Source organism: Gopherus evgoodei, chromosome 7 (genome assembly GCF_007399415.2).
Source record: "Gopherus evgoodei ecotype Sinaloan lineage chromosome 7, rGopEvg1_v1.p, whole genome shotgun sequence".
Lineage (NCBI taxonomy): Eukaryota > Metazoa > Chordata > Testudines > Testudinidae > Gopherus > Gopherus evgoodei.
In genome coordinates this window covers 79,943,907-79,968,456 of record NC_044328.1, presented here as the reverse complement: position 1 = coordinate 79,968,456, position 24,550 = coordinate 79,943,907, and the positions used below count along the sequence as shown (strand labels likewise).

General features: G+C 48.0%; 1 protein-coding gene across 1 annotated transcript in view; it reads left to right on the top strand.

Moving 5' to 3' along the window:
- Positions 1-24,550, top strand: part of TRAIP (TRAF interacting protein) — a 54,518-nt gene that overhangs the window by 2,034 nt on the left and 27,934 nt on the right. The window contains exons 3-8 of the mRNA XM_030569004.1: positions 1,573-1,630; positions 2,988-3,071; positions 13,527-13,566; positions 17,876-18,003; positions 21,006-21,104; positions 21,811-21,926. Coding sequence (XP_030424864.1) covers positions 1,573-1,630; positions 2,988-3,071; positions 13,527-13,566; positions 17,876-18,003; positions 21,006-21,104; positions 21,811-21,926 — 525 coding nt within the window. The remainder of the gene's footprint in view (positions 1-1,572; positions 1,631-2,987; positions 3,072-13,526; positions 13,567-17,875; positions 18,004-21,005; positions 21,105-21,810; positions 21,927-24,550) is intronic.

Sequence of the window (24,550 nt, the reverse complement as noted above, 5' to 3'; positions counted from 1 at the left end):
ATGTGGATAATCCTGCACTGTTCTTGACTAGTTAGTGCTGATTGGAGCTAGGCAGAGTGAGTGCCTTATACTCAAAAAAAGCAGTAAAAAGTACTTAATTTGTCTTAATGTATTTCGTAACATGGTATCTTTGATTGAAGGCTCTCTGAGTGCTTTTTGAATATTAAAGTCACACAATGCCACTGTGAGGTGGGTAGATATCTCACCTCCCCATTTTAGTGATTAGGAAACTGAGGCAGAGCAGAAGTTAACTTGTCCAAGCTCACAGTAAACCAGTATCAGATTTGGGAATAGGAATCAAATCCTGTGTCCCGTGCTTTTAGCACTCTGAGACTAAAGGAAATGGGGATTAGGCCTGTCAATATACAGACTTCAAGATACTTTTTTTGCCAGTCTTGATTCTTAGGTGTTAATTTGAAACTCACTTTTTCATTAAAATGGAGAAATGCCAAACATATTAAATATGTTTGTATGCCACAGGCTCTCCCCTTCTGAGCCATGTATTAAAGGAGCTTTTTTTGTGGTGACCCAAAGTAAGATTCTGTACCAGGGCCTAGTGTCACTTGTTGGCTCATTTGGTTCTCCCTGGGAAGTCTTATATCTGAGTTTCCCTTAACTGCCAGACAAATAACTCTGGTAACTGAATATCCTCTTTCCTCTTAGCACCTTCCATCCCTTGTAGAAAACACCTCTGCTGTTCAAGGCTTTCTTGTCTCATTTCTTCCTTCCACCTTTTCGTGTTTTGTCTCTTCCCTCTGTCTTCCATGATTCCTACTCTCTCCCCTAAACATCCTTGTCACAGTGACCCTTCTTCTGGCTAAGGGTGTAGTTCTTGGGCTTCCTCCATTGATTTTTCACTTTGCTGGAGGAATGTGGTAGAGTGAAATGGGGCTGCAACTTGCAATGCTCTTGAACTCTGATGCAGTGCTGCTCCCTCCCCCTTCATGCTTGTCCCTTCCCCATCTGTGGTCTTGGTTTCCTTGCCCTCTCCATCAGAAAGTGCTTGTCCATGTGCTCCAGCAGGAACAAGCTAAAGATGAAACAATCCTAATCAATTCCACATTTTTGCTGGAGTTCCTTTGCAAGTGTATTTGAGCTGGAAGCATGTGGTCTTCCTATGGGATCAACTGAGTGTGTGGGGGGAGGGGGGCAGAGGGGACATGTGTATACCAGGGCGCACTCATGCATGCCAAAATGAATCACCCTGAGGATGGTCACTGACTTCAATGAAAGGAACATCTGGGGTTTGCTCAGTAATGGTTTTAGAGGAGGGGTGAGGGGAGCAGTGCTCTTTGGATCTGACTGGCTAAGCTAATTGTTTTGCTGCCAATAATCACATAATTCTTAAGGTGCTCTGAAGACCCAATTCCTAACATGAGACTGGACATTCTCCTCCACATGCTGTTCTCCTGCAGAGCTTAAAGCATGTCCCCAAACATCCTCCATTTGATACAACTTATTCCTCTGCCTCCTGGTAGGTTAGCAACGTAGCCCTTGGTTGGGCAACCTTTAGAATAGATTATCTTAAATGGTAACAATTCACTGTGTATTTTTTTTCTCTTTCTCCCTCAGTCTCATCCAGTGGTTTCACACTGCACCGAGTCGGACTTGTCCGCAGTGTAGAATCCAGGTAAATCCTTAATACTGAGCAAAACACTGTATTTCTACATCCCAATGCTGTCTACCAACACTGTCAGAGCTCAGGCCTGAGGGCACAGTGGTGGCTCACAGAGGTGTTGATGGCATGCAGAGATTGGCTGTCACCTCTCAGTCACCATCAGACTGTGCTGGATGTCACTACTTACACTCTAGCAGAGAGGCTAAGGAGTGAATGGGCTATGGAGACTGAAATCCTCCCTCTAAGCCTCTCCAGGCCAGATTGGGGCACATGGGGAAGCATGTTTTGCTACTGCTGGGCCTTCAGGGCTTTTACTGTGGCAAAACTTCACTAGCACTAAATTGTCCTCCTGGAAAAGAAAAGGGGTGGAGGGAGCTAGGAAATAATCTATCTTCCCCAGCTGAGATCAGGACACTGCACATACACATCATGAGAGACAGTCCCTGCTCTGGAGCACTCAGCCTAAATAGGGAAAAAAAGGCAGAGGGTGGGAGACAAGAAGGATCATTTCTCTTCTACAGATCAGGAACCAAGGCATAGAGGTTCAGTGACTCACTCAAGGTCACCCAGGGAGTCTGGGCAGAACCAGGAATTGAACCCAGCTCTTCTGAGTCCCAGTCTGGTGCCTGAACCCCAAAACCATATTTCTTAAGTTAGTCTGGTTCTTGTGCCTCATGTTACAGTAATAGTCAAGGTTGAGGGTATTGGCTATACTCTGAGCTGAGTTATACGGAGGTGTCAGTTTGCGGCCAGCATGTTAATTCTATAGGTGTGCTCCTGTCTTTTTCCTTTCAAGGTCTTGGCCCTTGTTTCTTCCCTGACTTGTTGATTCCCTGTATTCTTCACCACCTCTTACATCTCTGGGTTACCATGGAGTTCTTGCAAAATAACATCTTATGTAGCAGTAACTATGCAATTAGTTGATGTCATGACTGCATATAATACTTAAAACACAAAGCTGTAACGGCGTGGGGGAGGTGGGGAGAGCTATTGCACTCAATTACAGCACCCTCAGCATACAGAGAGCAGCACATACTTCTGTGTTTGGGTTTGACACTGGGTGAGCTCAGCATCAGCTGCTGGGCCTGAGCTGCCAGAGAACAAGCTGCTTTTGACTCAAATGCCTGAATCTTTCTGTCAAAATTCCAGGATCATGCTTGGAGTGACGACTGTAAATCTCAAGTTTGTTGCTTGGGTGACAGATCCAGGATCTCACCATAGAGATACCAGCTGTGTGAACTGACTCTCATCAGCCATACCACACGTTACTGTCTTGTGATGGGACAGTAACTCTCTCCCATTGTAGCTGTCTGCCTAGCAGAAAAGGATCTTCCTGCATTTTCACACTCCTCTTCCATGTCTCATCTAGGTCAGCAAAAGACACATCATCAATAAGCTGTTCTTTGATGTTGCCCTGGAGGAGCAGACGTCACTGGATGCAGAAAGCATACAGGTATTCTGACTCTGTTCTCTTAACAGCAGCCTGGAGCTACAGCTTCTTTCAGTCACTGGTGAGGTCTCTAAAAAGTCCTGGGATTGAAAGCTGGATGTTGCTGTTCTTTCTACTGTTTGCCTCTCTGCTTTCTGTCCCTGTCTTTGCCACTGAGCTCAGCTCAGCTCTTCCTGCAGAACACCTTCTCGTGGTACTTCACAATGGTCCCTGCTTTTCTCTCAAATGAGGAAGCCCTTCGCTCCTTCCCCCTTACTTCTTATCTTCCCTGAAGCCCTTCCCATATGTTATAACTGTTCAAACTCTTTTTGTTCTTGAGGCGCCTTCGTTGTCGGGAAGGCTGGGAGACAAAGCTTTCCTGCAGCCTAGGGTGAAGGGAGTCCCAAGTTCTATTGAGCCAATCAGCAAACCCTAGAGAACCTGGGCATAGGAGGATGATCCTCTAACCCTCTTGGGGAAGGGCCTATTAAAGGTACACTCAATTTGTTCACTTTATCTGTTTAACAGCCCTGTGAGTGTCAGACTCACAGGTCATGCCCATTCTTGGCCATGTATAGTCCCTGTGGGGGGTGGGACCCCGTCAGTGTGACAGCCCTTCTCTGAGGTCTGCTCTCCCTTGGTCGTTAAGCCCCTCTGCCTCCTGGAACCACTCCTCTCTGAGCCTTAGCATGCCTGTCTCTCGCTGTGGGCCCCCTCAGAGAGTCCACTCACTCTGGACCAGGCAGAAACACACAGTTTGGGGCAGGGAGGGATAGCTCAGTGGTTTGAGCATTGGCCTGCTAAACCCAGGGTTGTGAGTTCAGTCCTTGAGGGGACCATTTAGAGAACTGGGGTAAAGATCTATCTATTAGTCCTGCTTTAAGCAGGGGGTTGGAATAGATAACCTCTTGAGGTCCCTTCCAACCCTGATATTCTGTGACCCCCGGGGCCTCCACTCCCAGAGGGAATAATGCAACCCTGTTCTCTAGACCGGGGTGACTCTCAGCGTAAAATGGAAGGGTTTATTGAGCTTCTGAACACAGCATAGGAAATTCTCAGGGCCCTCAGGCTGGCCTTCCTCTAAGTCTCTCCTGCATCCAGGTGGGCTCTGCCTGCTCTCTCTCTCCAGTCCTGAGCCCCCGTGCTTTCCACCTGGGCATCTGATATCACCTCCCTCAAGCCCCACCTCTGTCCATTTTCTTCTGTCCAGGTAACCAGGGTCGCCTGGGCCGCCTCCTCTTTTCAGCCATCCTTTGTTCCCCTCTGTCTGGAACCGGCTGGCCAGGTCACCAGGGTCCTCTCTTCACAGCCCATTGTCCTCCTGCTGGCCAAAACTGTCTGTGACTCCCAAGTTGAGCTTCCCGGTGACCAGTTGCTGGGGTATCCATTCTTCAGGCCATTGGCTGGGGTCCCAAGTTCTGTTGCTGGTCCTCTGTAACAACAAACTCCCTCTCCCATCACTTTGTTAAACCAGTAACACCCAGGGAAACTGCATCCCACCCCCTCGGCATTGAAAAAAGACAAGAACCCCCCACCCTTCCCCCAACTCAAGGTAAGGGCCCCCGCCCTGTGATAAAGCATCGGCTATAACATTGGCACTCCTCCTCACATGAACCTACTCCATGTCATAACCCTGGAGGAGCAGGCTCCATCTCAGGAGCTTGGCATTAGCCCCTTTCATTTGATGCAGCCACGTCAGAGGCGAATGGTCAGTGTACATAGTGAAGCACCACTCAAATAGATATGGCTGCAGCTTTTTAAGGGCTCACACCACGGCCAGGCATTCCTTCTCTATGGCCGCATAGTGCTGCTCCCAGCGCAGCAACTTCTTGCTCAGGTACACAATGGGATGTCTCTCCCCCTTAGTATCAGTTGCATCAGCACCGCACCCAGCCCGGTCTGAGGCATTGATGAACACCAGGAAGGGTTTGTTAAAATCTGGGTTTACCAGCACCAGGCTTTGGATGAATGCCCCGTTTAACACACAGAGAGCCCTCTGGCACTGCCCAGTCCAGACCACCTTGTCCAGCTTTCCCTTCCTACAAAGCTCCATGAGGGGAACTGCCAGGTTGCTAAAGTGTGGCACAAACCTCCAGTAGTACCCCGCCATCCCAATGAAAGCCTGGACCTGCTTCTTAGTCTGGGAAATGGGCTAATCCTTGATTTTTTTTCCACTTTGGCCGGCTCCAGCTTCAGGTGGCCACTCCCCACCTTGTGGCCCAGTATGACACCTCTGCAATCCCAACCAGGCACTTTCCAGCTTTTATGGTCAGTCTTGCATCTTGGAGGCTACCCAGCACCCTCTTCACCTGGAACCACACGTTTTTCCTAGGTCTGGCTAAAGACGCAGATATCATCAATATACGCTAGAGCAAAGTCCTCCATCCCCTTAGTAACTGGTCCACCATGTGCTGGAAGGTGGCGGATGCCCCTTTGAGGCCAGAAGGCAGGACTAGTAGGCAGAAGGCAGGACCAGTAACTCAAAGAGCCCTACTGGGATGGTGAAGGCAGACTTCACCCTAGCCTCTGGGTCCAAAGGCACCTGTTAGTAGCCTTTGGTGAGATCCATGGTAGCGAGGTACCAGGCACCCCACATACCTAGGATCTTATCGGTCCTAGGCATGGGTTAGGCATCGGACAAGGTTATAGCATTGAACTTCTGGTTCTGTGTGGGCTATCGGATCAATCCATCCTTGGGGACCAGCACCACAGGAGAGGACAGGGACTGGAGAATGTCTGGATCACCCCTAAAACCAGCATGTCTCCAATCTCTGTCTTCCCAGTGAACCTGAATGGTGAACACCTGATGGGAAGGTTGCTTCCCATCTCCACCCAGTGAACAGCCAGGTTAGTGAGCCCAGGCCGGTTGGAGAACAGCTGCCAGTATGAATGCAGCACATCTCTGATCTCAGCTTGCTGGGCAGGGGTTAGCTGGATTGAGAGGGGAATTAATTCCAGCGAGGGGTCAGCCCCTGCCTCAGGGAGGAGTCCCACCAGGGGATCCTCTCCCTTCACCCACTGCCCACACACAGCCAGCACCAACTTCTCCCTGTCCCAGTATGGCTTCATCATGTTGACATGGTATACCTGGTGGCTCTGTTGGACAGTTCCACTACATAGTTGACCTCGTTTACCTGTCTGATGACCTTGAAGGGGCCATCCCAGGCAGCCTGCAGCTTGTTCTTCTTCACAGGGATGAGAAGCATCACCTAGTCCCCATAGCATAGGAGTGGGCACGTGCTGAGCGGTCGTACCAGACCTTCTGCTTCCTCTATGCCCTGGCTAGGTTTCCCTTGGCCAAGCCCGTGAGCTCTGTGAGTTTTTCCCAGAAGGTCAGTACAAACTCCTCCACTGAGTCTCCATCGGGAGAGGCCTTCCCCTCCTACTCATCCCTCATCAAGTCTAGGGGTCCCCTCACTCTCCTCCCTGTGGATTCCTGGGGCACTTCCCTGTATGCGAACAGCAGGTGGGGTAAATATTTGTCCCAGTTCTGCAGGTGCTGTTCCAGAAAGGTTTTCAGCATCATTTTTAGGGTCTCATTGAACTTCTCCACCAGCCTGTGGGACTGAGGGTGATATGCCGAGGCCCCAGTGTGTCAGACCCCACACTTCTCTCTCAAGCACTGGGGAAGGGTTGACATAAAATTGGACCCCTGGTCTGTAAGGACCTCCTTGGGGAACCCCACTCTATTGAAAACGGTAAGCAGTGCATCTGCCTCGATCGAGGACAAGGCCACCAACTTGGGGTAGCGCATAGCTAAATCTACCACCACCACAGTGTATTTCTTCCCCAACCAGGTCACCCTGCCGATGCCCTGATGCCCTTCAAGGAGAATATTGTGGGCCAAGAACAACTGTCTGTGGTAGTACCTCTGGGGAACCACCAACTACCTACTGGCTTTCCAAGGTTCAGTTTGCACTGAACCAGCCCAGGAATCTGGTGTCTCGGGGCCCTTCCCCACTTACCCCACGGCAGGCCCTCTTGGCCCACCTCTCCTCCAACTTCTCATGCTTTCGCTGTTCTGCCCAGTCCACCAGCCTCCACTCCTCCAGCTCCTTTGTTTTCAGTTCCAGCCTCGGCAGCTCCTCCAGGGAGAAACCTGACTGGGGCCCGCCTGTGCGACTGGGGAGTCAGGTCTGATAGACTTCCGACTGCTACATGGATTGCTCGCATGGCTGCTCCCTGGCTCTCTGGGCATCCCAGGAGCGCCACTGGGGTCTGGAGCCTGTTTCTGAAACTGTTCATTCTCTACAAGCTGAGCCATCAGCTGCTCTTTAGTGAGGCTTCCCACGCTCAGCCCTCTCTCCCTGCACAGACGTGCCAGGTCCCTCTTGCGGAACTGCTTATAGGCCCTTTCCGCACTGGTTCCTTCAATTCCCTCGTTTTATCACTGGCAGCCACACACTGCAGAGCCAGCAGTCTACAGGGTGTGTCCACAAACCATCCTCTGCTACCATGGATTCGCAGGTTGTGCCCACTCTTGACCCCATACCGTCCCTGGGGGGAACTCTCTTCAGTGTGACAGCCCTTCTCGGAGGTCCACTCTCAGGGGTTAAGCCCCTCCACCTCCTGGAACTGCACCTCTCTGAGTCTTAGCACGCCTGTCTCTCGCCATGGGCCCCCACAGGAGTCCACTCACTCTGGACCCCCGGGACCTCCACTCCCAGAGGGAATAATGCAATCCTGCTCTCTAGATGGGAGTGACTCTGAGCCAGCATAAAACAGGAGGGTTTGTTGAGTGTCTGAACATAGCATAGGAAACTCTCAGGGCCCTCAGGCATGGCCTCCCTCAGCACAGTACATCTAAGTCTCTCCTGCGTCCAGGTGGGCTCTGTCTGCTTTCTCTCTCTCTCCAGTCCCGAGCCCCCATGCTTTCGAGCTGGGCATCTGATATCACCTCCTCCAAGCCCCGCCTCTGTCCGTTGTCTTCTGTCCAGGTAAACTGGGTCGCCTGGGCCGCCTCTACGCTCAGCCATCCTTTCTTCCTCTCTGGCTGGAACTGGCTGGTCAGATAACCAGGGTCCTCTCTTCGCAGCCTCCCACTGGCCAGAACTGGCTGTGACTCCCAAACTGGGCCTCCAGGTCATCAGTTGTGGGATATCAATTCTCCAGGCCATTGCATGGGGTCCCAAGTTCTGTTGCTGGTCCTCTGTAACAACAAACTCCCTCTCCCATCATCTCATTAAACCAGTAACACCCAGGGAAACTGTATCCCACCCCCTCAATGTGCAAACCATTGAAAAAAACAAGACCCCCCCCACTTCGTCACAGTGAGTCACAGTTTCCATGTATATTCAGGCATTTTTTCCCTGTTACTGTGTGCAAGTCCCAAAAATGAGGGTGAAGTGATTCATAGGTTCCAAGGTCAGAAAAGATCATTGTGATCATCTAGCGTGGCTTTCTATGTCACAGAGATCAGAGAACTTCCCCAGAATAATTCCTAGAGCAGATCTTTGAGGAAAAACATCCAATCGTGATTTAAAACTTTTCACTGACTTCACCATGGCCTTGGGTAAATAGTTGAAATGGTTAGTTATTTTCACCATTAAAAATTTACACCTTATTTCCTGTCAATCTGTTGAGCTTCAACTTCCAGCCATTGTATCGTGTTAGACCTTTCTCTACTAGATTGAAGAGCCCATTATTAAATATTTGTTCCCTGTGTAAGTACAGCTAGACTGATCAAGTTAGCTCTTAATCTTTTCTTTGTTAAGATAAAGAGATGGAGCTCCTTGCATTTATATAAGGCAGGTTTTGTAATCCTTTAATCCTTTTCATGTCTCTTGTCCGGGCCCTCTCCAGTTTATCAACATCCTTCCTGAATTGTGAACACCAGAACCGTAGCAGCAGTTGCACCAGTGCCAAATACAGAAATAAATTAACCTCTCTGTTCCTACTTGAGATTCTTCTGTTTTATGCATCCAAAAATCACGTTAGCCCTTTTGACCACTCTGTTGTACTGGGAGCTCATGTTCAGCTGATTATCACCACTACCCCCAAATTTTTTTTTTTTTTTTTTTTTAGAGTCACTGCTTCCCAAGATAGTCCCCCATCCTGTGAGCATGGCCTGCATTCTTTGTTCCTAGATGTATACATTACATTTAGCCATATTAAAATGGGCACTGTTTACCAAGCAATCCAGATCACTCTGTGTCAGTGATCTGTCCTCATCACTATTTACCACTCCCCCAATTTTTGTGTCATCTGCAAACATTTTCAGTGAGGATTTTACATTTTCCTCTAGGTCATTAATAAAAATGTTAAATAACATAGTGCCAAGAACCAATCCCTGCAGGACTCTACTGGAAACACACCTGTTAGATGATAATTCCCTGTTTACAGTTACATTTGGAGACCTATCAGCTAACCAGTTTTTAATCCATTTACTGTGTGCCATGTTAAATTTATGTTCTAGTTTAGAGGTCGGCAACCTTTTGGAAGTGATGTGCCGAGTCTTCATTTATTCACTCTAATTTAAGGTTTCATGTGCCAGTAATACATTGTAATATTTTTAGAAGCTCTCTTTCTAAAAGTCTATAATATGTAACTAAACTATTGTATGTAAAGTAACTAAGGTTTTTAAAATGTTTAAGAAGCTTCATTTAAAATTAAATTTAAAAAGCAGAGCCCCCCGGACCAGTGGCCAGGACCCAGGCAGTGTGAGTGCCACTGAAAATCAGCTCGAGTGCCGCCTTCGGTACGCGTGCCATAGGTTGCCTACCCCTGTTCTAATTCATCAAAATGTCATGCAATACAAAGTGAAATGCCTGACAGAAGTTGTTTCTATCAGTGCTGTTACCTTTGTCAACCAAATTTATAATCTCGTCAAAAAAAAGATCAAGTTAGTTCGATAGATCTGTTTTCCATAAACTGAGGTTGATTGGCATTTAATTATACTTCCCTCCTTTAATCCTGTTATCAGCTGCTCTGTTATGTTGTCCGGGAACAATGTCAGACCGACAGGCATGTAATTACCCAGGCCATCCCATTTATCCTTTTTCAAAAACTGGCACATTAGCTTTCTTCTAGTCTTCTGGAATTTCCCTGGAGTTCCGAGACTTATTGAAAATCAACATTAACGGTTCAGTGAGCTCCTCAGCCAACTCTTTCAAAACTCTTGGATGCAAATTATCTGTGCGTGCTGATTTAAAAAATGTCTAACTGTAGTAGCTATTTAACATCCTCCTGAGATTATAGTGGAATGGAAAGAGCATTATCAAATGGTATGACTACCTCATCTGATTTATTTTTTTTTCCCTCAAAAACCCACATTTGACATGGGAGCAGGTCTAGTATGCCAACCTACTTTTAACTCATTGAAATTGACCAGAAATGCCTTTAAACAAAGCAGCATAGGGAAATCTGTACCTTGATGCTCATTTTAAGAGAGAAAGCATAAGAGTAACACTGACACACTGGTAACTGCAGGAAAACTGCTTTGATTAGGGATGTATGTAAACAAATCTCTTGATGATAGTAGTGTGTGTATGGTGTTTAGCTTTGGAAAACTCTGAATGCAAAGAGTTAAATCAAGATATTATGGTGCTCTGTCTTCAAGTCAGTAGTTTAGCATTGGCAAAGTCCTACTTCTGCATGTGTGAGTCAACTGTTTAAAAAGAAGAAAATCGCCTTGACCTTGGTATAATGGGATTCTTATACCCTCTTGTGTTTAAAATTAGCATGTGCAGCGATTACCATAATTAACATCGTCATGGCAACTGCTGTGTGTTTCATATGTGTGTGGGGGATGTTGGAAAATGCAAGACATTAACATAGGTAACAGTGTCATCTTCAGAAACAACTAATGTGCAGAAGAGATGAAGACATCCTATAAAACAACCCGTCTACCCATAGCTACCTAAAACTGTGACTTGGAGCAGATAAATTCTGCCTTTATGCTTGCAAGAACTGGTTTGAATGCATGCTAAATAGATGAGTGGTGCATTCACTGTGGGCTGGCTAGAAAAAGAATCTCTCTAGAAAAGAAATTTTTCTTGCCACTGACTGTTTTTTCTCTTTCATGTTTCTTAAACACTTTTGCAGCTCTTTCTGGGATCTCATTCTTTCCACCTAGCTTTCTCTTCCTGCTTGATTCTTCAGTGAAGGCTTGCTCCTGTGCTTCTAGGTATTGATGTGAGAGCACTCTTTCTGCCCTAGACACAGATACTTGAGATTAATGTGCTATGCCCATACAGAACAAATCTTGCAACTACAGGAGCAAGCCATCGGTTGCCCAGCATGCATCTTGGCTAATTAGCAAGAAGCAGGGCACTTTAGTAGCAGAAGAGAACTGCATGTCTTAGTGTTTAAACTATTTGCATACAATGTGAAACAAATTAAACTCAGTTTACTGTTTATATTAACTGGGGACGGGGAAGCTGAGCAGTACTATCACATTGAATGCTTCCTGTTGCCCTGCAGTGTTTTCAAAATAGTTTAAACGTGTAATGTTGATCTTCTGGAGAAAGGTTAACTTGCAGTGCTTATATGTATGACCGGTAGTTCTCAAACTTTTGTACTGGTGACCCCTTTCACACAGCAAGCCTCTGAGTGCAACCCCCTGTATACGTTAAAAACACTTTTTTTATATATATATATATATTAAACACCATTATAAATGCTGGATGCAAATCAGGGTTTGGAGTGGAGGCTGACAGCTCACAACCCCCCATGTAATAACCTTGTGACCCCCCGAGGGGTCCTGACCCCCAGTTTGAGAACCCCTGCATACAACTATCATGTACAGAATCGTAAACCGTTGGTACTGGGTGATGGGAAAAAGCCTACTTGGTTACACAGTTTCGTCTTTGTGTCAGTGCAGGAGGAGCCAAGATGGCAGGGTTTCCTTTTTCCTTTGGAGACTATTCTAAAGCCCAGCCAACATATCTCACTTATCCTGTTGTCCAGCCTAAATTTTCCTAGTTTTATCCCATTATTCTTAGGTCTTGTCTTTATGGGAAATTGACCAGAATAATTCCCCAAGTGGACATTCTATTTTAGAATAAGTCACTTTATTCTGGAATAATTAGTGCACTGTTTGAGCACACTAATTATTCCAAAATAGGATCCACAAGGGGGGCTCTTCTGCAATAGTTAAATCTGCTCAATTTCCATGTGCAGACAAGCCCTTAATTATAGCCATGTGCCTCACAGTAACTAGCCTCTTTCCGTCCAGGGTGTTTACACCTTTCAAATAGATATAAACTGTAAATCCTGTGGCTTCTGTTCCCCTGTCCCGTAGCTGTCGCTTAGCCAAATGTCAGTGTCATCCCTCCAGCTTCCTGATCATTTTTGTTGCTGTTCTCTGAATTCCTCTGTTTGTCGATATCTTTCTGGCAAACAGATGACAGAATTGAACACAATATTCCAGGTACCATGTAGAGAGAGAGGGGGGCTATTACCTCTGACAGGATGCCTCTGCATATGCAGCTTCTGTGTTGTGTTGGCATTTCTTGCTGTCTAGTTATATGCAACTCCTGTCCAGCTTGCTGTCTGCTGTCCCCTGCAGGTCTCTCAGTATTACTGCTTTTTAGGTTTCTTTTTCCCATTAAATATGTTTAAGGTTTTTCCCCAGATGTTTTTGCTTCACTTCATTATTCTCTGCCCACTTTTCCAACCCCTTTGTAGGTCCCCGTTGTATGCTCACTGGGTTTACAGCATCTACCAATTTAATATTTGTTAATTTAATTAACATGCTATTTTCTCCAGATTGCTAATGAAGGTGTTTAATAAGATGTGATCTTCCCTGGATCCCTGTGGTACTTGCCAGACACCACCTCCCCTGACTTGATACTGATCAGTTTATGGTTGCCCTTTATTTATGGTGCTGCAAGCCAATTGTCAGTTCACATAAGCATCCATATCCAAGCTGATACAAATGAACACTGAATTTGGTTTTGTTAGACACTTGCTCACCCACTTCATTTTCTGTCTAGCTGGATATGTTCAAATCTACCCATTGTTCTGTGTCTGTGGCCCAATTTCATTACATCTATTTCATTCCCTTCAACCACTGAACTCATAATTCTAGTTAAAAATAATTGGCAATCTAGTTCTGTCTGGTGAGATCCTTGCCTTATTGCCTTGTTTAGTTAAGATGTTATGAAAATTCTTCCTCTGACTTCAAATGTTTTCCCTGAGAGGCCTTCCAGAGTTGTTCAATTCGGTAAAAATGATTGACACTGTGAGAAACGAGAGAGAGTCACAAGGATAAGATAAGACTGGGATGTTCTCTATGGCAGTCTTGTTCTTCCACTGAAGCGCACTACCAGTTTGAGGTGCTCCCCGTGTGTCCTGCAGTAGCACTTGGGAATGTTGCATATAACAAGGGCATTCCTCACTATTTTGTTCTGCTCTCAGCACCTGGTCATGTAACTCACCAGGAGAAAGCATTTAGGAATCAGAGAACTTTAGTCTAAGATTAGGTGAAGGTTACTGGGTGGTGCTGCTCCTCATCCGATTCTTTTTGTTGCATTTCAGAATGAACTGGACAAGGTGAAAGCACAGCTCTCCATGAAAGGTGAGTTCAGAAAGGAAACAAAAGAGTATTCTGCCCAGCAGTAAGGGCGTGGAGAGAAGGAACATGGGATTGGCAGGCTCTGGGCTTTCTCAAGCTACAGTTTTGTTTTGTGCTGATGCTTTCAGGTCAGTTTGCAGCAGAAAAGTTGAGTATATGAGGGTGCTCTCTGAGCCTACAGTACAAGTAGGGTCTGCCTCTCTGAAACCAGTTGGACAGAGCGAACTGGGGATCGTGAGTCTTAAGTTTGCTGGGTCAGTGAGTAGAGACCTGTAGACTTTGTTCAGTGCTAGGGCACTTATGTGACACAGAATCATAGAATATCAGGGTTGGAAGGGACCTCAGGAGGTCATCTAGTCCAACTCCCTGCTCAAAGCAGGACCAATCCCCAGACAGATTTTTGCCCCAGATCCCTAAATGGGCCCCCTTGAGGATTGAGCTCACAACCCTGGGTTTAGCAGGTCAGTGCTCAAACCTCTGAGCTATCCCCCCTCCCTGTGCTGTAATTCTGTCCCTTGTAAGATTGTCCTAGCTGACATACCACTGACGGCTCAGTGTAGCCCTTATTCCAGGTGGGAATCAACAGCAAGCAAAGATTGTTTCATTGAGTTAGGCCTGTTTATCAGGAGATTCAACAGCCAGATGTTAGTAGCTCATTTATTCAAGTGTAAAGTGGCAGAAGAGGGCGTATAATTGGGGCCCAAACGGAAATGGGAGAACTTTGGCACTTATTCAGCTGCTGCAATGCTGCATCCTCAAAAGAGCAGGCACAATTTGATGTGTGCATTTCTATTTTCTCATTGCTTTAAAGAGCTCGGGCTCTTTAATTTTAGAGCTTGTTTGATGGAGACAGGAAAGCAAACACCCTGGGGATGTTGTCGATGTGTTTTAAGCATTGTCTGTAGGCAGCCTGTCGTCAGAATATGAGTCATGAGCAGCCAAAGGAAAATGTCAGTCAGTCTAAGTGACAGAAATTCTGAGACATGAGTTTGCAATAAGCAAAAAAGACCTTTAAGGGGAGCTTGGAGTGGGGAGAGTTTCAGCCATTTCCAAAGAGCCCTCTTTCCTGTTGGGTCCTCTGCCCTCTCACACGTGCAAGGCAGATAGAAATAGTTGACTAGATCTATTAGAAAATCTATCAGATGCCTATATCAAGGCCCTCCTTGCAAGCAGTCCGGGGCAGTGACATAGTGAGTAGCTGGGCCCAACCTTCTGGGGTAGAGTGCTGGGCCTCCTACCAGAATGCTCTCCAAAGGAATTGCTATGCAGATTTGCTTTTTTATGTTAGCTAGGAGGTGCTGGGCTTGAAGGTCTCCCCGCTGAGAAGGAGAAGCTTTCTTCTGTCCTGTATCCTGACTGTGTGTGGTCTATTCCTCCTGCCCTGCTCGTCTCAAGAATCTGCCTCTGCTTGTAGCTTTCCCCAGCAGCAGAATGAAAATAGCCTTGTCAGTTTCACAGCTACCACAGGGGGTTCTAAAGAGCAGATGTGTACCTGAGAAGAGTCTTGTACAGACCATAGACCAGTAGCTGAGGTGCTGGATCTGTCTGCAGAGCCCAGGAGGCATCGCAGCACCCTGGTCACATTGGAACATTTCCTTCACATCACACATACCAGAAATTAAACATTTGTTGGCCCTGGAAGCTTCAGTCCTCCAGAGCTAGCCTCTTGCCACCGCACCAGGGGAAGTTCTGCCTGAAAGTGTGTCTAGTGGGATGCATCTCCCCCACCCCCCAAAGTATGCTGCTTCTGGATAGGTACAACCACCCAAACAAGTGTGGGAAAACGCTTTACTTACAAACCAACGTACTTACCCAGCCACTTCCTATGGCCATCTTGTGGCTGTCACTGATTTGTTTGTGTGAGGGTGCATGCGCGCACACGCACACCAGTTTCTCCCTTTCTTTCCCCTGGCCCCAGCTGGGCATCTTCTGCCTCCTTTCCCAAGGAGACCATAATCCTGTTTCTAGCTCAGTTCTTTTTTTGGGATGGCAGCAATGTCACAAAGCCAGCAATGCCTCAGACCCTGGCGGGGATTGAAGCTGTAGGGCTGGGAAGATGAGCAAGCCCTTGAGGCCCTCTCCAGTAATGGTCAGCTACTACCAAAGAGCAGATGGAAACCTGGAGGATGAGTGGATTTAAACAGTGCTCAAAAATAGTGCTGCTGTGCTGTCCATGACTGATTGTAGTCACACTGCAAGAGGTGGGGACCACTGTCTTATACTGCTGCAAAACAGGAGCTTTCCAGTGATGTAAAATGTTCTCTGGCTCTGTTAGCTCATGATGCTGGTCAGTCTAACCACCAGCTGGCTTTTCTGCCTCCCTCCAGAGCACACTTCAGTTCCAGCAGGATCTGCGCACCTCTATTTCGTGTGGCTGAAGGCAGGCATTAATACACCTTCCAGGCCAAAAAGCTGTATTGCTGGTATCCAGGGCATCAGAATTGAGGATATTAGTTTGGGGGAGGGGTGATCAGAACAACAGGATTGTGACGAAGCGGTTGTGGCAGGACCCAAGTGAGAGTGCCAATTCAGGACCAATTGCTTAAATAGGGCAGTTACAGCCCTAGGCTGGGTTTTTTCCACCTCTAAGGCAAACCAAACCAGCCAAACAAAAACGACCTCGGTTTCACCCCACTGGCTAACCACAAGTCACACAAGCAATTTCCTTAGACACTCCAGTCTCCCAGTATTACCACCAGTGCCACCCGTCCTGGGGATGAATGGTTATGAAAACCAAAACCCCAGTAAAAGAAAAAGGTTCTCTCGATCCCAAAGGACCAAGCCCCAGACCCAGGTCAATATACACATCAGATCTTACCCACAAATCATGCTGTTGCCAGTCCTTTAGAATTTAAAACCTAAAGGTTTATTCATAAAAGGAAAAAGGTAGAAATGAGAGCTAGAATTGGTTAAATGAAATCAATTACATACAGTAATGGCAAAGTTCTTAGTTCAGGCTTGTAGCAGTGATGGAGTAAACTGCAGGTTCAAATCAAGTCTCCGGAGAACATCCCCCGCTGGGATGGGTCATCAGTCCCTTGTGTAGAGCTTCAGCTTGCAGCAAAGTCCCTCCAGAGGTAAGAAGCAGGTTTGAAGACAAGATGGAGATGAGGCATCCGCCTTATATAGGCACTTCCAGGTGTAAGAACACTTCTTTGTTCTTACTGTGGAAAATTACAGCAACATGGAGTTTGGAGTCACATGGGCAAGTCCCTGCACACCCTGCTGAGTCACAAGGCATATCTGCCTCCTCTCAGTGGGTCAGTTGTGTAGCTGATGGTCCTTAATGGGCCATCAAGCAGGCTAAGCAGAGCTAACACCAACTTGTCTGGGGTGTTTCCCAGAACTGCAGCACCAATTTGAAATACAGACAATATACAGCCAATACTTATAACTTCAACTACAAAATGATACAGACATACAGACAGCATAATCATAACCAGTAACTCATAAGTTGGTCTTAGACACCTTATATGACCCCCTTTACATAGGATTTGGTGCCACTACAGGACCTTGGTTGCAACCCATGTTCTATGTGGTCCCAAATTATATCAATAACGTCACAAGGATTTAAAGCCTTGTGACGTGCAAGGACTGGAAATGTTCCAGAGTGATAAATCTGCCTTAATCAAATATCACATGGCCTTTCAGAGCTCCAGTGCATTCTGCAGAGCTGTGCTTTAATGCTGCTTCGCTTGTGTATTTGTGATCTCACACCCTGAGACACACAGACTGTGGTGAGGGTGAGTGACAGCAGCATAACTACACAGCAGTATAATTGCTCTGCACGTAGGCACTGTGTTCCTATGCACAGCAGTGGCTGTCAAGCCTAGCTAAGCATGTACCCTGCACACATGACTTCTCGCTGGGAGAGCAGCGTCAAGGCAGCTCACCAGAGCTTTGTAGTTCTATAAATGTTTTGTTCGGCATGCAAGGATGCCAGCTCCTTGCGCCCAAGCTTGCCTTTGGGCGCTGCTGGAGGATAGTGCATGATAGTTATCTCAGTCCACGTTGACTGGGAAAGCTAGGACAGGGCTGAAGGGCCACTGAGGGGAACATTTCTTGATTGGTAAAGAAATGTTTGAAGTTTACTGGTTCTGAGTTCAGGGATTGCGTAGCACAGGTCCTGTCTGACACACTGCATTCAGTGAGGAGAAGGTCTGATGGGAAATGGCTACGTCTCTGAGAGTTTCTCAGACTGAATGTATGTATCCTGTCTGTAACTCTGGTTTCATATCTGCCCTCAGACCCGTGGGTCTCAGGGCTGCCCAGGGCAAGGCATTCCAAGTGCTATGTGAGCATTTCCTTTCAGAGAAGGAGAAGCGAGACTGCCAGTCAATCATAGACACACTGAGGGAGACTGTGGATGTTCACAGCGTCACCATCGAGTCACTCCAGAAAGCCCTGTGTGAGACAGAGATGCTGTGTTCCACTCTCAAGGTACTTTCCTCCATGGGCAGCGTACATCTGATCTTCCCCATTTCTGACTAGGGTTACAGTCTCACTAGCTCTTCCTCTGGGTCACACTGTCCTCAGGCCTGTGCAGAGAGGACAAGTGGCTCTGTGCTCAGAGGTCTAAGTTCTGTTTGTTGCTCTGAAACCAGCTCCCTGTGACGCGTGTGGGCCCCATCTCTCCAGATGTGAAGTGGAAGGAGAGTAATGGGGCTGCGTTCCCATTTAAGACAATCCTTTAATCTTGTCTGAGCTCCTTGAGGAGGTGGTGCTATAGAATAGCCACTGGGGCAAAGGGGTAAGGTTCTCTAGGGCAGCAGTGTTATTTCAAGGCGATGTTTTTCAGTTCTAACACACACCACCCTGGGACAGTAATCTCCTGAGCTATCTCCCTTGAACCCATGCACCTTGGAAGAGGTGAGATATTGGGGAAACAATACACTTATTGGATGAATATAAAGCAGTTGGGGTACTTGACATGTTAAGACATTGGGTCTTCTCTGTGCTTAGCCTTAGCAATTTATGGCTGGGGTGGTTTGTTAGAATCCTACTTAAAAACAGCATTCCGCTCAAGGCCAGGGAATGAGAGGCATACACATGCTTCCCTGCATTACCCAGTATGCTGAGGTGTTGAGCCTGCAGTGAGCTGGGTCTGGCTTGTTGATGCAGTGTCAGTATTGATCTTCCATCCCATCAGTGTGAATGCTTGCTTAGGGAGCGAGACCCTAGCTTCTGTTGAGGGCTGACACTAGTGCCCTGCATTAAATCTTTCTGTAGGCCTGGTGGGGTTCTGCGTGAATTGATTAATGTTAATCAGTGATTTCCGCCTCCACCCGGGCAAGTTAATTGAAATGTACAAGGAGAAAGTTACAAGCTGAGGCTGGGTTGGACCAACCATTGTGCTGCTGTCAAACCTGTTCTATAGTCAAGCCACTAACAGGAAATAATCTGTTTCTGTGTATATGTATGTGTGTGTCTATATGTATATAGTCAAAACTCATGAGTGAGTAAACTAGGATGGGGATGGGATGGCCACTTCCCTGTGGTGCTCCCCAGGGAAACTGATGCAACTTAATCACAGTGATTGGTCTTAGCTGCTGCTTAATTGAGATGATAGTGCCATAAATTCCACGTATTGGGGGTGCACTTTGTCTGCCACCGAGTAAGCTGTGCTTCATCAACTGTGAGTGCGGAGCTGCATTCTTAACGCACCTAGGTTAAACAGAAGAAAAAGGTGAACCTGTGAAAATCTCTCTTCACCCCAAGGGTATCTTGTCCCTTTGTCCTTGACTTTAATGTTTTTCAGTGGTTTTATAGGTCACTGGGGTGTCCCAATGAACAGAATTTCTCTGTGAGGCTTATTAGCATTTCCTGGTCACGTAAACACTCCAGTTGCTGTAAAACTCTAAATCGGGGTGTGCTGTTGCAGCAGATACAAATGAGCCCTTCCCAAGATGATTTTGCTCTAGGTGATTGGGTTGGCTGCTAGGTTTCCACACCCCCTCTCTCCTGGGCTTTCCCTACCCCAGATTCAAGGGGAGACTCATAACCTATCTTTCCTCTGACTGTAATTGCTCTCTGACACATGTGAAAGCCCCTCCAATGTAATCTGGGAACGTTGGAAGAAAAGGCACCATGCTCATTGCGTCTTGTCCTCTTGAAAGGGTCTGAGATCTCCCTGCAGAGTTCTGTGCACTGTTTCTCCTCAGACTGTTTAAAGCATAAGCCTTGGAGCCTCTGCTATACTGTTGCAGGCCTGGCAGAGCCATGGCAAAGACCAAATTCACCAGCTTCAAGCAGGACCTTTCCTCTGCTAGGACTGCGTCAGTTACCAATGAACCTGCTTGGTGCCTCCGGGCCACAGCTGGATGCCAGAACAGCAGATATGGTTGCGTTGGCAGTTCTGGCCAGGGAGTCTGAGAACCGTGTATCGTGCCAGTTTAGAGCAGTGTGAGGGAAGTAGAAACAGTAGTGCAAATGTGGTGGAGAGAGCTGGCCAGGAGAGGCAAAAAGTGGCACTGGTATGAGAAAGATAAACATCCTAGCCAGGCAAGGTGAGACCTTGCAGAGGGACAGTGGCATCTCAGGCCTCCTTTTGTATCTTGTATCTGGTGAGCCAGTGGAAGGGTCTGAGATTGAATGCATATTAAACCTCTCTGGCTTCTGCCAAGAGGAGAGGACACTGTCTTTGGCCAATCTTCTCTCTGGAGTCAGATCAAACAGTGTCTCAGTGAAAAGAAGGAAAGCCATCAGGAACCTTAGAAGCTGATATGTTAAACTGTCCAGGCAGATCAAAGCTTAGGGAGTGAATACAGGTGAACTGAAAGAGTGTTTTAAAAAACCATGTGATCCCCTTGGGAGCCCCTTATACACAGTAATATTCAGTTGATCCTGCTCAGGCCATGTCCTACTGCCAGTCATTTTGAGAATACCTAGAAAACCAGGCAGCACCTTCAGACAGCTCCAGATGCTCCTCCAGTGTAATCTGAGGGCACCATGTTGAGTTTGTCTTGATAAAGTGTCTGAGCTCCCAGCAAAGTCCCATGCAGGATTTCTTCTCACATCTGGCAACAGATGGCAGTTCAGCAAAATGGGAGAGTTAGTTCAGAGGTAACGGAGTGTCTGAATGGGGAGAAGGCTGCAGTAGCTGGAGACTCTTCCCTGTGGATCTTCATCACTTCTGAACACGGAAGGAGAGGATCACATATAACTCTCCACGAATAATCCTAATGGGAGCAATGGGATCAAGCAGTTCATGGACTGAAGTATCTGATGGCCAGCACTGAGAACTTGCCATGTGTTGGGAGCTGAGTGAGTGATGTAGCTGGGTGGGAACCTATGGACACCTTGCTTCTGGGCTGATAAGATGGTGAGAGCTTTGAGGAGCGTGACTGCTGAGCAGGTTGTGCAGGTATTTCAATGTACACGTACTAGCTATGTGTCTCCTATGTGCCATGCTAACTGCACAAATGTGCCTGTCTCAATCTCAGAAACAAATGAAGTACCTGGAGCAGCAGCAGGAAGAAACTAAAGATGGCAAAGACGAGGAGGCCCGAAGGCTGAGAAATAAACTGAAAACCATGGAGAGGGTTAGATACAGGGCCTCTGCTGTGTACGTATATGTGGGCTGGGGCAAGCATGCTGTTCAGTGGTCCGAGTCACTTACTTTCTTAGAGGTCTTGTGCAGTAGTTCTGAATGGCTATCAATGCAGAGCTACTTGGGTTCAGCCTCAGTCCTAGTGCAGATGGAAATGTCACTGCTGTTGCACTGTTGTTTTGGGAACCTCCTGCATCAGTGCTGGTGTGTCCTCATTGGTCCTGACCTGTCCAAACTCATCGCCACCTCTTCCCCACCCCGGCACCTCCGGGCAGTTATTGCTCTCTAAACAATAACCATTTGGCACTTAGCTAGAGCTTTTCATCCTTAGCACTGGGAGCTTGGCTTACAGGTGGAGTAACCAAGGCATGTAGATATTGATGTGAATGCCCAGGGACAGTGACAAGGAATAGAGCACAGGAGTTCTGAATCCCAGCCTGGTGCTCGCATCCACTACAGCACACTGCCCCCCCTTCTCCCCCCCACCCTTTGCTAAGCCGTTGCTGCCCCACTGTTCCTCCCAAACAGCCCAGCTCACTAAGGGCAGCTAGTGGGCAGCTGTAGCTTCCATCCCAGTGTGTCACTGCAGTGGGGATCAACACACTAGTGGCCCAGGTAACAACCCAGCACTCCAACTCCTTTCCCAGTCCACTCTTCATGGCTGTGTGGGAACCTGAACAGACGTGTCTGTTTCAGGAATTGAGATGCTCCTGCAGAGCCAGCGCCCGGAAGTGGAGGAGATGATCCGTGATATGGGAATAGGGCAGCAGCAGTGGAACAGCTTTGCAGTCTACTGCGTCTCACTGAAAAGTAGGTGCTGAAAAACTTGGCAGTAGACTGTTTGTTCCATCTCTTGGATTGTATGTATAGAACTCCCCCTTCAGGGTACTGGAGAAAAGTACAATGGTTTAGCTGCTGTGACCTGCCTGTTTGCTGCTACGCTGGGCTTCGACTGACAGAATCAAGGCAACTTAGATTGGAGGCTGCCACTTGGAAATTCTTCCACTGATACTGTGGACATGTGCATTGCTATAGGAACAGCTTTCAGAGCTGTTCAGTGCATCTAGATGGTGATTATTGGATGGCAGTTGAGGGAACAAATCATTGACATACTCCTAGGGATGGTGGCACAAACCCTGAATGTCTCATTCATGCGGCACATAGTACCTGATAGCAGTGCTGCTATGGCTCCGATTGTTCAGCTTCCAAGTTTTTGCCATACTTCTCTGCGCTGGCTCCAGTTCCTACAAAGAGATCCTTCTGCTCATGCGTCTTCACCAGCTCTAATCTAATGGCAGTTCAGTGATCACGATTTTATATGGTGCTGCCAGGCAGAATGATTGCACCTGCATTGTATCGATAATGAGTTTGCATGGCAAATATCCCTAAGTGCCTCTGAACTTCACTTCTTAACCAGTACTACATGGGCCCCTTCAGCAAGGAGGCTGCATGGCCCCCAGATCACATCTCCTTTCCATTTTGCAGTCAGGGACTTAGTTTTTTGGCCCCTTCCAGTCACTTGAGTTGCAGTCTCCATCTAAGCCTGTTCTCTTAGCTGCCCAGTGCTCTGTTGGTGGTTGCCATGCTACAGTTGAGCTTTGGTTTATCCAGCGTTGGCTTCTCCCCAGTGGGGCCTCTTGTATAAATAGCCTTGCACCTAAAGCTCTTCTTCAAGTGATTGCTCATGTGTATGCCACAATAGGTGCTCGCCATGTGCACCAGTGCCGGAAGTTTTTCCCCTAGCAGTACCCATAGGGGAGCACCCCTAGCAACCCCTGGAGTGGTGTCTCTTTGGTACGGTATACGGGGAGTTACGCGCCCCCCCCGCCCTCAGTTCCTTCTTGCTGCCAGCGAAGGTGCATTGGAACTGCTCTGCTCTAGCTTGTCTGCAGCTTTCCTCTAGAACTCTTGTTCATTAATAGTAATAGTACCTATAGGTGAAGTAGTTCAGATTAGTGTTAGTTTAGTTTAGTGCGCCCAGGTTGGGGCGTGGCCTATGCCCTGAGCTTTAAGTCATGTGACACTTGCAGGCGGCCAATGCCAGTGAGTGACCCACACACAGACTGTTTACGCTGTCTGGGGGAAACCCATCTCAGCGATCACTGCAAGATTTGCAGATCTTTCAAGCCTCGGACCAAGAAAGAAAGGGACGTTCGGCTCCAAGCCATTCTGATGGAGTCTGTGTTGACCTCAACTCCGGTGCGCTCCTCCAAGTCGGCACTGGGTACCGCAGCATCAGTGCGCGGTGACCCTTCAGTGACTTCCACGAGTCAACATTGCTCCCTGCCCTCAGGGCACACCAAGAAGGCTAAGAAGAGGTCTTCTCTGCCGAGGCACTGGAGCAGGACCAGGGGAGAGAGTAGACTCACATTGGGCAGTTCTCGGTCCCTGTTTTACTCCTGGCCTCCGACTCCGCCACCGTTGGCTCCCTGGTCCAGAGGCAAGCCACCGCTTGGATTGCCGCAGTCACCTCCTGGTCAGTACCATTTGCTGTCGAGGGAATGTTCACGATGCCGTTTGCTGTTCAGCAACCATCCCATGCGTAGTCCATGCCGGTCGCTGTCGACCCCCACCAGGTTGTCTGGCTGGGTTCTGACTGACAGGGGTTCCAGGCACCGCTCCGCCTCGAGGGACCGTAGACCTTGCGAAAGGAGCAGGCCCTGTTGAGACCGAGACAGATGGCAATGGAGGTCCTCCTCTCCCAGAGGCTACCATAGCCTGTTGCGATACGAATGTCAACACCGTTTCCGTTCTTCATCTCGCTCCAGGACGCCACCACAGCACCACTCCTGCAGTCCCGAGTGTCGATCACCAGTGCCTCACTAGCGCAGATCCACCTGTCGGAGCAGATCATGGAGCAGCAGCTACTGGCGGTACCATTCCTCCACGTCGGGATCACGGTCTCATGGTCGGCACCGTTCCCAACACCACTGCTTCTCCCAGTCCAGGGAGAGCGGCAGGTAGTCGTTCGTCAATAGGACAGGCTAGTCAGGCTGAAAAGCCTGCTCCGCCGGTGCCACAGCAAGTGCAGTGGCACCGGGCTCCTTGGCCAGCACCATAGTACCAATGGGCCCCGGTAGGGGCTTGCTCAGTGGCTGGAGCCTCAGAACAACCATCAGCCTCCTTTTCCCAGCCTCCCAGAAAGGAGTCGGTGGGACATGCATCTTTGATTCCATGCCCAGAGGGCGACCAAATTGTGGGACCTCCGGCACCAATGGGTATGCAGAGTACTGAGCCTGCATCCTCACCCTCCCCTGATGAGGCGATTACGGCCCCTTCTCCCTCTGTTCCGCAGGAGGACTCTAAGGCCCACCAGGAACTATTGAAAAGGGTAGCATCAAGCCTCAACCTTCAGGCTGAAGAGGTGGAGGAACCCTCTGACTCCCTCTTCAACGTCCTATCAGCCATGGTACTGGGCAGGGTGGCCCTCCCTTTCCA